This window comes from Vitis riparia, chromosome 2, assembly GCF_004353265.1.
Source record: "Vitis riparia cultivar Riparia Gloire de Montpellier isolate 1030 chromosome 2, EGFV_Vit.rip_1.0, whole genome shotgun sequence".
NCBI classification, from domain to species: Eukaryota; Viridiplantae; Streptophyta; class Magnoliopsida; order Vitales; family Vitaceae; genus Vitis; species Vitis riparia.
In genome coordinates this window covers 12,541,804-12,555,149 of record NC_048432.1, presented here as the reverse complement: position 1 = coordinate 12,555,149, position 13,346 = coordinate 12,541,804, and the positions used below count along the sequence as shown (strand labels likewise).

The following is a 13,346-nucleotide window of genomic DNA, read 5'->3' as shown; positions in this document are numbered from 1 at the left end:
CTAAAGAAAAAAAAAATTTATATATATATGAGAAAGTTGGAACTTCTCTGTCATAATGGTATGTGCCTTTAGAAACCATTTAGGATTCCTTTTATGAAGGCACCAGCAATCCATCTGCAACTAAAATGACTTTGATTCAAAGACAAATAATGAATGGGGAGCTGGTTGGTTGTTGAAAATTTCCTCATTTTGTTTTTCATATCAGTCCACACATGAGCCTTATCTTGGCTGCATGTGGAGAGGCATTTTTAGGATTCAATGAAATGATATCATTTCAGCATCTTATTATCCGATATGCTGATGACCTCCCTTTTGGTAAAGTTTCAATTTCAGAAGGTGGTTTCGTGCATAGAAAATGCCATGGAAAATAAAACAGAATGATTCCATTTCCATGGTCATCCAAGCCAGCCCTATATTATGACCCTCAGAAAAAGACATAGTTTATGGAGGAGGCTTTCAGTGACATTAAGGACATGATATCACTTGAAAACCACATATTCCAGTTTGGGATTTCTTCAAGGTTGAGATTCTTGAGAATACAAGATATCAACTCCAAATTATAATAGAATACTTTTATGTGGGCATGTGAATGGCCTGCTTGGAAGTCTCATTCGGGTCATTGACCCACTTTCTTAGCCCAAAGAGACTGCCCTAGGCAGATTTTTTTTCTTCTTTAATTGTAATTTTGGATTTTTAGGGTCATCGCCTTCAGGCTTCAGCTGGCCTTTGAAAGTCAGATTTGGAAAAGTCAAGTCTATAGAAACTTTTTTGGGGGGCAGCGGCCATACAGATTGACCAATTAATGGAACCTGTGCTTGGCCTTCAGACTGATCCCAATACTTATTTGCAACAATAATTGAATCCTCCAATTTATGATTCGGGGAGCGATTTCTATGCTTCCACCAAAACAAGTCGCTTCCAACTTTTATAATAAATAAGCTCTGATTCATCCAACTCCACCCTGAAAGAGGTGGTTGTTTAGCAAACGGCAAATTCAGCTCAATTGGTATTAGATAAATGCCAAGGACCCACAAGCAGGTTGAGTATAGGCCAGCTATTTGGGACAAAAATTCAAAATAGCTGACATGATTCTGGCCCAAAAGGATATGAGAAAACCAATTTGATTTCAAACTGAAATGGATGCCATTAAGGTCATCCCATCACAGCCCCTACCTCAAAGATGACAGCACCCCGTTTTCATAAATCTCGAGCATAAAATCCATTGAAGCCAAACAGGGAACCACCCCTCCTTGTCTATTAATGCAATAAAATATCGACAACGTCAAATCCACAAAAATATAATTCGTAATTGCCAGTATGAATTTTCTGTTTCTCTATTCTTTTTATAGGCAACTGGGGAATGATACAACACAGAAATATAAGCCCATTATATCACTGCATAACACTACAGGTCAGATAATTTTGATCTTCCCTATAAACTAATCAAAACTTGACCTAACTACAGCTCGCAAGATACAAGCACTAAAATCATAAATCTTCAATCTGCACAGTGGTTGAGAAATGCGCATCGATGTTGTTCAGGGATTCTTGATCAATTTCAGTGGTTCCTAAGAATTTTGGCAGAGTATAATTTGATTCATGCATTGGTGCCAAATCATCTTTAGCCGTCTGCTCAGTAGATGTGTCAACTTCTTCAGTCTCTGCTTGGCTGGTCTCTGTATTCGTATTAAAGATCTGAGATTTCATTTCCATGCAAGAATTTAGATCCTCCTCATTTCGGGCTTTGTTCAACTTATCAATAAGCTCGCTTAAAGCTGAAAGCCTGTCAGCCCGCCCAGTTTTTGGCCTCTTTGACCCTGCGGGAAGTTCATTTTGATCATTTAGGCCATTGACATAATTAAGCTTCTTTAGTCCCCGATCAACAATTTCTAGTATCCTCTTTCTAGAGTTATCACTTCTAGTTGGATTTGATTTTAGTCTCAACTTGAGCCATGAAACCATGACACTTGAATTGTCTTCTAGATTAGGGCTAGCAGCATCTGATACAGAAATTCCATGGTCAGTGGTGCCATCTGGTGTAGATTTTACAGAAAATACCTCCTCCAGTAAACTAATGTTCTGCATGTATCGATCAAAAGCTTCATTTTCCACTTCAATGTTTCTATTCTTATACTCCTTCAATTTGGAAAACCTCCATTCATTTATAGTCGCAGCATCCTGAAATAGCTTCCTAGATTAGTGCAATTCATTCTTACATCATAATGTAGTATGTAACAACCAGAAACAACAATACATTGGCTAGTTATATGCACCTTTCTAGTGAGTGGCTTCCTCGACCGAAGTGGCATTTGCACATTATTAAATTGGGCAAAATTATTTGAAAGTTGCCTAAGTGATGCAACTCTAAGTGAAGTCCTGAAACAGAGCCCAGCATATGAAAGGGTCAACCAAAGTTCAAAACCAGAACAAAATTTAGAACTTGCTTTCAAGACCCAAGGATAAAATTTGGCAAAATCTGTGATATTGAGAACTGAAACCCAAGTCAAACAAGTCAATGGAGGTGAAAATTAAAAGGAACAGACAAAGAAAATTTAGAAACAAATGCATTAAACAAGTCCCCATGGAATTATTGCAAAGTGAAATAAATAAGTAATTGGATCCAACAGAAACAAGAAGGTGAGAACTTGGAATTTTATTTTGAAACCAGTTTTGCTCCTAAAAAAACATTAAATCATTAAATCCTGTGAATTTAGAAACTCGATATTCATATATTGTCATGTGTGTAAATAGACAAATCTCTACTAGGCCAATCTCCAAGCATTAGTCATTCAGAAGGGGGGAAAAGACTTAAGACACGTGGAGAATGAAATTTTTAGGGAAGAACAGTTCCTTTGATTTCTATGCCATAAAATGTATTCAGAAAAATGTGACAGAAGATTTGAATTCTAGATGTACATCTGGATAAGATACTCTTACAACTTACCCTGAGGGAGATACTTCAGTTGACTGCTGGTCAAACAAAGGGGAGCTTGAAGATGGCGTCCTGTCCGGAAAAGTTGCATTTGCTTTCAAAACTGCAATTATAATATAGAACACTTAAAACAAATACTAACAATAATAATAATAATAATAATAATAGTAACAATAATAACAAGAATAATAATAATAGTTGTAGTAGTAGTAGTAGTAGTAAAAATAATAAACAAGGTTGCTTAATGGCATTCCTTTATGAGATTTATTTCATTTCTTTACTTCTCTGTGGACCTCTTGTAATGATGATTTTAAAGGCATTCCTTTGAACATCATTTAGCTTAATTGGCTAACAGTATGTATACCACTAGGATCGGGCCACCATTGAGAGGAGCCTAGTTATTTTTTCAAGAGAGGTTTCCCTTGTACATTCTTTTGTAATCTATCTTTTTGTACAAATCTCCTTGTATATTGGAGGTTTTTAATGGTTTAGATCAGGTTTGTATATTTGTGGGAAGGATTCCTCATCCCTCTCACAAAATCTTTATACTTAATTAATACACTTCTTTTTTCTGATAAAAAAAAAAAAAAAAACAAATTAACAGGAAATATAATAGGCAAAAGACAAAATAAAATCTCTATATGGACTTACAGTTTATACCTATCCAGATGCTGAGTTTGGACCTATCTAATGCTAACTGGCTAATAGGATATTTACTGAGTTCCTGAATTATGAAATTGAAAGAGAAACCCTTCATGGATTCAAATACACTGCTTCTCAAGTTTTTACTTTGTATTAGGAGAGCCTACCAATTGAGTTTTAGGTCTTAATGGCTCCAGTTATATCTCTTATATATATCATATTGCAAGTCATGATAACCACAAACTTCCAGCTGCAGTTAACATATAACCTCTGAATTCTCAGATAAATAAATGAGAATAAACAATACAAAAGTTAAAAATAAATAAATAATATGAACGGGAAAATTATTATAGAATGAACTAGCCAAAGTTAGAACCCTTATCTTTTCTTCAATGGAATCCTTAAACATCCAACATTGAGGAAGAGAATAGTACAACAATGGGAGAACAATTCCCAAAAGAAAAAGGATATAGTGACTGTAGACAATCTATCGTGACTTCAAATAATAATTGTTTTGGATCATATGCATACTAGCAGACCTGTTGGAAATTGACCAGAGGTGGGAACTTCAACTCCACTTTTTGAATGCAACTAGACACTTCTTAAGCCCAGAATTTTTCCATTCAAACTTGGATATAAAGAATAACCTAAGAGTTTATAACTGCTTCAATCCTTTTTTCATTTTTTTGATAGGCAATAAAAGATGTATATATTCAGCAAAAGAAATAGTACACTAGAGTACACAGGACGTATACAACAGGCACAAAAAGACAAAGCCACATAAGAGAGAACATAAAGCAGTTTATAACAGCTTTGTTTGTCAAAAATAATTTTGGTCATTTTAATACCAGCATCCTCCCAATCTGATATTACTGACAAATAAATACTAATTTTGTGCTCCACTCTAGTGACTATCCATTCTTACTCACTGAATTTGCTTCATCAATGTGCTCCACCCATTTATCAAGCGACTGAACATTCTTTCTTGTCTTAATAACAGAGGGAGCACCAATAGACTCCACAAACATTTGAACAATTCACCAAACAATTTATTAAAATTCTCCTTTTTGTCAATCCATTCATTTGCGACAAATGAACATCTTTTATACACATGCATGCATACATACATACATATATATAAAGAGGAAAAAGTAGAAGCACATTAGAAAAGGCAACCATCAAAACAGGAGCACAAACATGCGCACATAGATATAGGAAAAAATAGAAGCGCATTGGAAAAGGAAACCATGAAAACAGGAGCACAAACATGTGCACACAACGTATATTATCGGTGCCTAGAGAAAAAGGGAAAAACAAAACATCCAGCCCGAGCAGCAAAACTCATAGCTCAAAAATCTATTCATAATGGATGAGAATAGGATTTATGGACTCAAAATCATGTTTATAGAGACAACACCTATTGACCAGCTTCCATCCCCTTCTCATGAGATTATCCATGGTAAGAATTTTCTCGATGTTGCCTCCCAAACAAAGAAACCAACTTTTGAAGGTGTCTTAAGATTCCAAATTAGCTTAGATGGAATGGTGAATGCATCTCCCAAATTCAAAGAATCATAATATGATCTAATTGAACACCTATTTATTCTCTATTCCACTGGACAATCCTTCATCGATTTCTCACTACAGAGTCACATTTCTTTTAAGTAACCGTAGCCTCATGGTAAGTTGTTGCTTTCATACCATACCATACCATACTTGAAAATAGACTCAAGATTACATGAAAACATAGAAAATACACTTTTTCTGTGTGAGCCACATTTTCTTTTAAGTAACCCTAGCATTCCCATCTTTCCAGTTTTGCACAACTTCCATGGAATTGAGAACGAAATACGAATCTGTAATGCCTTCTTGCCTTGGGATTGCCTCCTTGGCCACCACCAATTGGAGCACTCCCACACAAATCCCTTACCATAAATCTCCTCATGTTCTTCATCTTCTTCAACTTCAAACTCATCTTCATTCTTTTCTTTTTCTTTTACCCTTTTTTTTTTCTATTTGGAATACATGTGTTTATTCAGTTCTTCTCCAACATGTTGTGGACATTTCAACACTTTTTGGCTTTTCGAAATCTATCAACAAGATCTTTGATGTAGGACGACCCTAGGATGGTTGCCTACAATCAAATAGTAGGCTAGGGTTTTTACTTTTAGGGTTTAAGGAGAGGAACAAGGGATAAAATTTATGATAGAGAAAAATGAAATAAAAAATGTAGAGAAAGAAGATACAAAGAAGAAGAGATAGAACCTTAGAGTCCCACTAAGGCCTTCTAGGACTCTCACCTAGAAAAAAACCAATGGAGTCTCACCATTGGGAATTACGACACTCGGAGGAAAAAAAAAAAAAAAAACAAAACTTAATATTATTAGTCATCAATCAATTCATATTTTGGTTTACATCAATTATCCTTATTTATAAGTTCCTCTAAGAAATCTAAAATCTACTAGAATTCTAGTAACATATTATGAATCTAATTCTAATTCTCCTATAGCTTAATTAGTTATTCCAAGTTTAACTCCCACAAATATTAATCCTAATTTAATTTTAAGTAATATTAATCCTACTTTAATTGCAACTAATACTAATTCTATTTCTTGATGTATATCTTAGAGATTCATCCTCATCAATTCCCCCTGACTTGAAAAAAAAAACCTCGACCTGGAGTTTTAGTGATTTTCCACCGTTAATTGAAATCTCGAGCAATGCCTTCCACCCATCTTTCTTTGTCAACTCTTTACCATAGTAAGACAAGATCTCAAGATCACTTGAACTTGTTTAATTTCATGCAAGACAAATATCAAACTTTGAAAAACTTTCTTATATTGCAAAACAAGTTGATAATTCTCGAAATAATCACGTGTCATCAACAAGCTTGTGGAGAGTTGCTTTCCATACTCTTCTTTCAAACTGTCTTGTAGAAGAATAAGATTCTTGAATTCCTTATATTCAAAAGAAATTTCAGCAATTCTTACTATATCATAAGATTGTTCATATTTGCCACCAATCATGATAATGTTTTGCCTTGAAAAGGCAAGCACCGGTTCTTTTGAAGCTTTTACGACTTCTTTAAGCTCTCCTATAGGTTATATGATTGGTTCCATCATTTCTTGCATTCTAGATTCATAATTGACGATTTCTTCCTTTTTACTAGTAACTTCGAATCTCTTCTTAATGGAAGTATTTGATGGCTCTTCTAGTTTCAAGGATACTATTTTTCCTCTAGTTGCTTACGTGGTGGAATTTCCTTCATTGGACGAAGGATTTTCTTACACCCATTGTGCACAAGTGTGTAACCGTTCTTATATCCATCATGTTGGATGTTTTCATAAAAAATCCATGGCTTCCAAGCATAATATGGGCAACTTTCTTTGGTGAGACATCACATCATACTGATAACTCAAAATTATTACTAAAATTAAATGTCATTAGGCAATGAGAACTCACCAAAATAGATATATCATTTACCAATGCTATTTAATAGGGATATGGATGCTCTTTTGTCTTTAGATTAAGCTTCTCAATAAGTTCCTCTGAAGCTAAGTTGGAACTACTACCTCCATCAATAATCATAGTACATAGTCTTCCTTGGCAAGCAACACGAATTCAAAAGATGCTATTACGTCGCTAATCCTCCTTTTCATTTAGTCTTGATATGTTCACAGACAGTTGCATAAGAAAAGTTGTAACCTTCAATCATGATTGCATATGTTGCTCTACTCCTCATTACATATGCCTTCAAACGAAGAATTTCTGCTTTGATACCAAAACTGATGTAGAAAAACCCTCGGATGGTTGTCTACAATCAAATGGGCGGGCTAGGGTTTTTACTTTTAGGGTTTAAAGAGAGGAATAAGGGATAAAGTTTATGGTAGAGAAAAATAAAATAAAAAATATAAAGAAAGAAGATATGAAGAAGAAGGGATAGAAACCTTAGAATCTCACTAAGACCTTCTAGGAGTCTCACTTAAAGGAAAATCAATGGAGTCTTAACATTGAGGATTGCAACTCTTGGAAAAAAAAAACTTAATATTATTAATCATCAATCAATTCATATTTTGGTTTCCATCAATTAACCTTATTCATATGTTTCTCTATGAAATCCAAAGTTTACTAGGATTCTAATAAACTATTATGACTCTAATTGTAATTCTCCTATAACCTAATTAGCTACTCTAAATTTAACTCCAACAAATACTAATCTAGTTTAATTCCAAGTAATATTAATTCTACTTTAATTGCAATTAATACTAATTCTCTTTCTTTATGTATATCTTAGAGATTCATCTTCATCAATCTCATATATGCACAAATAGTCATATTTCTAGACCATATATATATATACATATGTTTAGGCCAGCATATCGGCCAGATGTCTCCCTGACTCCCAAATCCTTACTTACCTTCAATTTCCATCTTAGTGTTAAATAAAATTTATATGTCTAGATTTCATCATTTGGGTTGATCATGTTTGGCCTTAGTAAATTTTTCTTTCTTTGTGCCTATAGGTGTACTTTTACATATCCTATGTACTGGCTGTGCCCTATTTTCACTAGGTGCTTTTCTATAATTCAGAAAAAGGAAATTATCAATATACCAAAAAAAATTGCCCAAAAAAACGTAGTGTAATATTTTCAATATTTCAGCCCATGGCACTTCAGAAATTTGAACATAAGGTCACATCTATCTTTTCTTTCTCTACAAAAAAAACTTCAGTATATGATTAGAACTTCCAAGGATAATAATAAATAAGCCAAACAAAAGTTCCATTTCACTAATTAGGCCCTTAGGGCCATAGGAAACTCATAATCAGAGGAAACAGATAATGCTTGTATCTTCAGGAAATTAATCAAGCAAACAACAATAAAGTCAAAAATCACCAAACAGTAATAAACTCAAAATAACAAAATTAATTAAAATAAATCACTAGAAACTAATGAACGAATACCCAACAGTGCAGTCACATGTTCAAGTTGAAAGTCACCTTCCTTCTTCTAAAGCCCTCAAATGCTTTGAAGCAAGGAGATTGAGTGTTTGTGGTTTCAGTTGAGGATTTTAGGAGAAGCCAAAAGACTGCTGTTGCCTGTCATTTTTATATTTTTCTCTCTTTTCCGGAAAAAAAGGGGCCAAAATGACATCATCTAGTATGAGTTATGGGAAAAAAACCTAGACAGGGTGAACATATTTGTTTTAATCGAGATGCATGCCTTCACGTAAGGTAGCTCCTAGTTAAAGGCACTTCATTGAAAGGCTAGATGAGAGACCACAATTAGGTCTGCACCTTGGGCCAAGGCATGCAGCCCTTTAACAATCATATAGTACCCAAAGAATCAAAGGATGAAAACGGAGCTGCTACAGAATAGTGACACTCTCAGTGCTGATACAATGCAAACTAGGGAAAAAGAATCCTTTTTGACTTCTTAAGTACAAAGGGAAGGCAAGAAGACCTTTCACATGTACAAAAGAAAAAGGCGGCACAGTTAAGGTGTCATAATGATTTAAATTGATAACTACAAAAAGGAAGTTTTGGGAATATAAGTGCCATAATTACTGTCACTGTCACTAGATAGCACTTTGCCAATTGTCTTCCATAATGGTAGAGCTCGGAATCCATTCTAGGGGGGTAAAGAGTGAGATTGATTTCAAAGGAAAAGATTTAACACAATGGCAAATTTAGCTTTGTCTTTCTTAAATCAAAGAGGTAAAGGATTCAACACATACTCTCTTTGCAGTGTAAAGTTTTGATCTTACTAGGGAGAATGGACACCAACACAACCCCTTTTGCAATTTGTATTGTTTGTGGCTCGATCTCGTCATATTATACCTAGATAACAGTACTCTCTTCAGGCCCATTTCAAGGCACAAAAGGAAATGGTCAAAGTGGTCTAATGACTTCAGTGGTCAAATGTACTAGATGAAAAATAATGCATTTAATTATGAGACATAGAGAACACAATAAAGCATGCACAAGGATCATGATCATCACCAATACGAGCACATCAATTGTTAGTCAAAATATTTAAGTTAACCAACAGCTCAAAAGTCCAAGTTGACTGCTAGTCAACAATTAAGATTTTTTTTTTTTTTTGATAGATAAACAATCAAATATATTAGAAAAGGCTAAGAAGCCGCATGTATACAGGGGGTATAACAACAATTAAGATATTTAGTTCATGATATACAGGAATATTTGGCCTCATCCAACAGTAGGCATGATAATTGGCAACAAGATTGCTGGAATTATCATGAAGTAAAGAGCTTTCCTTTATCCTCCATCCTCCTTCATGGTGGTTGTACTTAGAGTTTTAAAAGGCTAAAGGTAGTCTTTAGGTGTTTTACTCAAATAAGGCAAGATGTAAAGCTTTGAGGCAAAACGAGGCGCAAACCTCAATTTAAAAAATAAATAAAAACACACATGCACACATAAAAACAGAGCAACAAGTAAACCATAAGATTTGTTTGTGATAATAGTTTTTAATTTAGTTCCTCCTCTCTTCCGAAATCCACTCTCTCATGAGTCATGACCCCATCAAATTAGTCTTTCACTCTTTAATATCACCATCAATATAACTATTAAGGAATCATTGTCTTATTTATTTCCTCCATTAGCCTCTTTATCAACGTCAATTTACCCATTCTCCTTCTTCATCTGCCAATTGCAGTGGTACAGTTTCAAATTTTATCAAAGCAGTGGCAGTAAGGTGGCACAACATGGATTGGAGCCCTCCTAGAAGCATAAGTGACATGAATCATATGATGACCATCTCATATTGGGGTTTGGGGAGCTCCATCAGAGGCAAAATCCTATGGCAAAATGCTTGTCTCATGCCGATATGGATTTGTGTAGAGGGGAAGAAATACTAGGATCTTCAAGTATAAGTGGAGGACTTCAAAGATACTATGGGATTTAATTCATTTCTATTCCTCTTTCTAGGCTTCTTGCATCATGGCGTTTAAGGGCATTCCTCTCAATGTTGTTCAGCTTGATTGGCATCCGGTGTATACGTTGTAAGGGTTTGGATAGTGAGAAGAGATGATTTGTTTCTATTTCTATTCGAAGGAGATGTATTAATCCTTATAGAATGATGAGAGGTTTTATATTGAATATTCTCATATGGTTCCATATGGATGTATAGCAATAGAGGTTTTATTAGTATACTAGAGAAGGTTCAATCTCCAATTTTTTAATAAACTTATGTAAATCTATGGACTCCTCATCTTTCTCATGTACTTGCCTTAACGATTTCTAGTACACTATTGTTTTTTTATAAAAAGAAAGAACAGAAAAAGGTGACACAACAACTCTAGCAGCAAATCCTGTTGCAACAGCAACTCCACGAGCGAAGTATCTGTCCTTTAAAAGCAAAAACCCAACAATCCACATAAAAAAGCCACAAATATCTGAGACTTAAGCCTCAACAGCCTCAAGGTTATGCATCTCAGCAAGGTGAGACTTAAACCTCAAATACCCTGTATGGAGGCTAAAGCTGCAAGGTTGTTTCCTGATGCCTCAACTTGAGGCAAGCCTTGAGGCATAGGCCTTGAAAGCCTTTTAAAACATTGGTTGTAATACGAATGGTTAAAAGGTTATTTTCATTTATATTAACCATCCTTATTCACTTAGAAAGCAGTGAAGATATACAAGGGATGTCATAACTTTTTGTTCAAATAACTTATCATATAGTTGTTTTCAACATGGCTTTTCTCAAATAAGTTACTCAGCATGTATACATATGCTTAAACATCGATCATTACATGGCCTATACAAATAAAATAAATATCAAGTATATATGAACTGCTTATCATATATATGAACTCCTTAAGAATTGGAAAAGTTGCCACCCCAAACACGACTTTGCCCCGTCAAAACATGAAAAACATGACACTCATATCTCAACCAACCAAAGAGTGGAACTGTAACTTGTCCAAAAGGTGGAGGTTCCACCTCAAAATGAAAATAATAGCCAAGGAATGCATCCAGCCTTTTTTTAGTGGGATTGAGATTTTCATATCTTAGCTGAGCTTTTGTATGACTTTTAGCACTATACAAGAAAATGGCCTCTTAAACATTTTTATAATTTCACAATTATGCTCAAATATAAATATGCAATGAACTGAATTGTTCTCCACTACTAACTAATCACTAAAAGTGTGCATACCGTGTATGTGACATGGATTTTGAGCTTTTGCACAACAACTCTTGCATGACTGGTATGGACACCTGCACGTTTAATTCGGCTCATCAAAAAGTTTAAAGAAGGGAAAAAATATCATTTCAATGCATAAATATAAGGATTAATTGATTAAAAGGAATGAAAAGATCCCAAATTTGTAAAACCAACCTCTCCCATTTTTGAACTTGAAAAGTAACCCATTTTTTACATAAATACCCTTCAACATTTTCATTATTTACATATGTATTTAAAAAAAAAAAAAGTTATTTTTGCAAGTAAAAAATGAGGGCATTTTTTGTCCAAAATGGGTATTTTTTAGGTTGAAAAAATGTGAAGGTTTTTCAAAGTGGGGATGATTTCATCCCTTTTAATCGGTTATCCCTAAATACAACATTTCAAACAACTTGGTAAAACAGTACAAAGCAAATCATTTTTTATTTTTATTTTATAAGTAGTACAAAGAAAATCATATTTTCCCATGTAGTGTAGAGTTGAAGCTTCTACATCTTAAAAAATCCAAAGAGCAATTAACATCCAAATTTTTTATCAGATAAGAACTGTGCAATTAACACCTGAACATCATCTTAGATAGTAGCCAATGTCTTAGTAACAGTACCTGATACACTGAATGAATGTGATAATCAGCATAACAACCCATATTCAACACATCAATTTGTATCAACTGAGAATGAACTGCATCAGTGTACATTATAAGCCAATAGCCATATTGAGACAATATTTCTTGGCAGATAAGTAAGGATGGCAGTTAGAAGAGGGTGATCTTTGATCAATAGATGTTCTCTTAGCAAAGTCAAAGAAGAATCCATAGATCACATTTTTCTTCACTATTCCAAGGCAAGAGTCCTCTAGCAATTGCTTTTCACTAAGCTTGGTATTCATTAGGTGCAAGCTGCTACAGTTAAAAAGACTCTCTTAGGGTGGCATGGATCCTTTGTGGGTAAAAGATGCAAGAAGGTTTGGAGAGTGGTTCCATTGTGCATCTTTTGGACTGTTTGGAAAGGAAGGAATGGAAGATTGTTTGACAATGAGAGCAGTCTGCTCAAGCTTTGAAAAGTTCTTTTCTTAGAAATTTATTTTTGTGGGTGAAGATGTACATAGATATAGGTTCTATGTTTTTAAATGATATTGTAGATTGGTTGGGTTCCTACTAAGAGAGAGAATTATTTTTTTTTGTTCTTCTTTGTGCTAGTACCTTTTGGCACTCATTGTATATCTCTTGTATACTATGGTGTGTCATCTCTTTGGCACTTGTCTATAAAATTGTATTATTTGCTCATAAGGAAGAAAATGGATGGTAGTTAGAAGCAGCTAAAGAAGACATTCCCTACATGCTCCAATATTCTTCTTTGGATGTAATCCCCTTAGTGTTTGAGATCAAAAAACATAATGTTGTAGTCTCATTTAATGTCAGATTGACAAACAAAGAAACATCCTAATTTGTGCAAAGAAAATACTTTTCAATGTCCAGAGTAAGACCTTCATTCACGTGATATATGAGACATGTAAATCAAGAGAGTATTAAAAAAAAAACGTAAAAAAAATATCCAAAAGTAAACAAGAAA

The 13,346-nt window shown here is 34.4% G+C and overlaps 1 protein-coding gene across 1 annotated transcript in view; it reads right to left on the bottom strand.

The window, feature by feature from the left end:
- Positions 1–1,170: 1,170 nt before the first annotated feature.
- LOC117903980 overlaps positions 1,171–13,346 on the bottom strand; it is a 34,772-nt gene continuing 22,596 nt past the window's right edge. Inside the window, exons 2-5 of the mRNA XM_034816511.1 lie at positions 11,749–11,810; positions 2,945–3,035; positions 2,274–2,376; positions 1,171–2,178 (exon numbers count right to left, since the gene is read on the bottom strand). Of these exons, the coding sequence (XP_034672402.1) occupies positions 1,489–2,178; positions 2,274–2,376; positions 2,945–3,035; positions 11,749–11,810 (946 nt within the window). The 3' untranslated portion in view covers positions 1,171–1,488. The remainder of the gene's footprint in view (positions 2,179–2,273; positions 2,377–2,944; positions 3,036–11,748; positions 11,811–13,346) is intronic.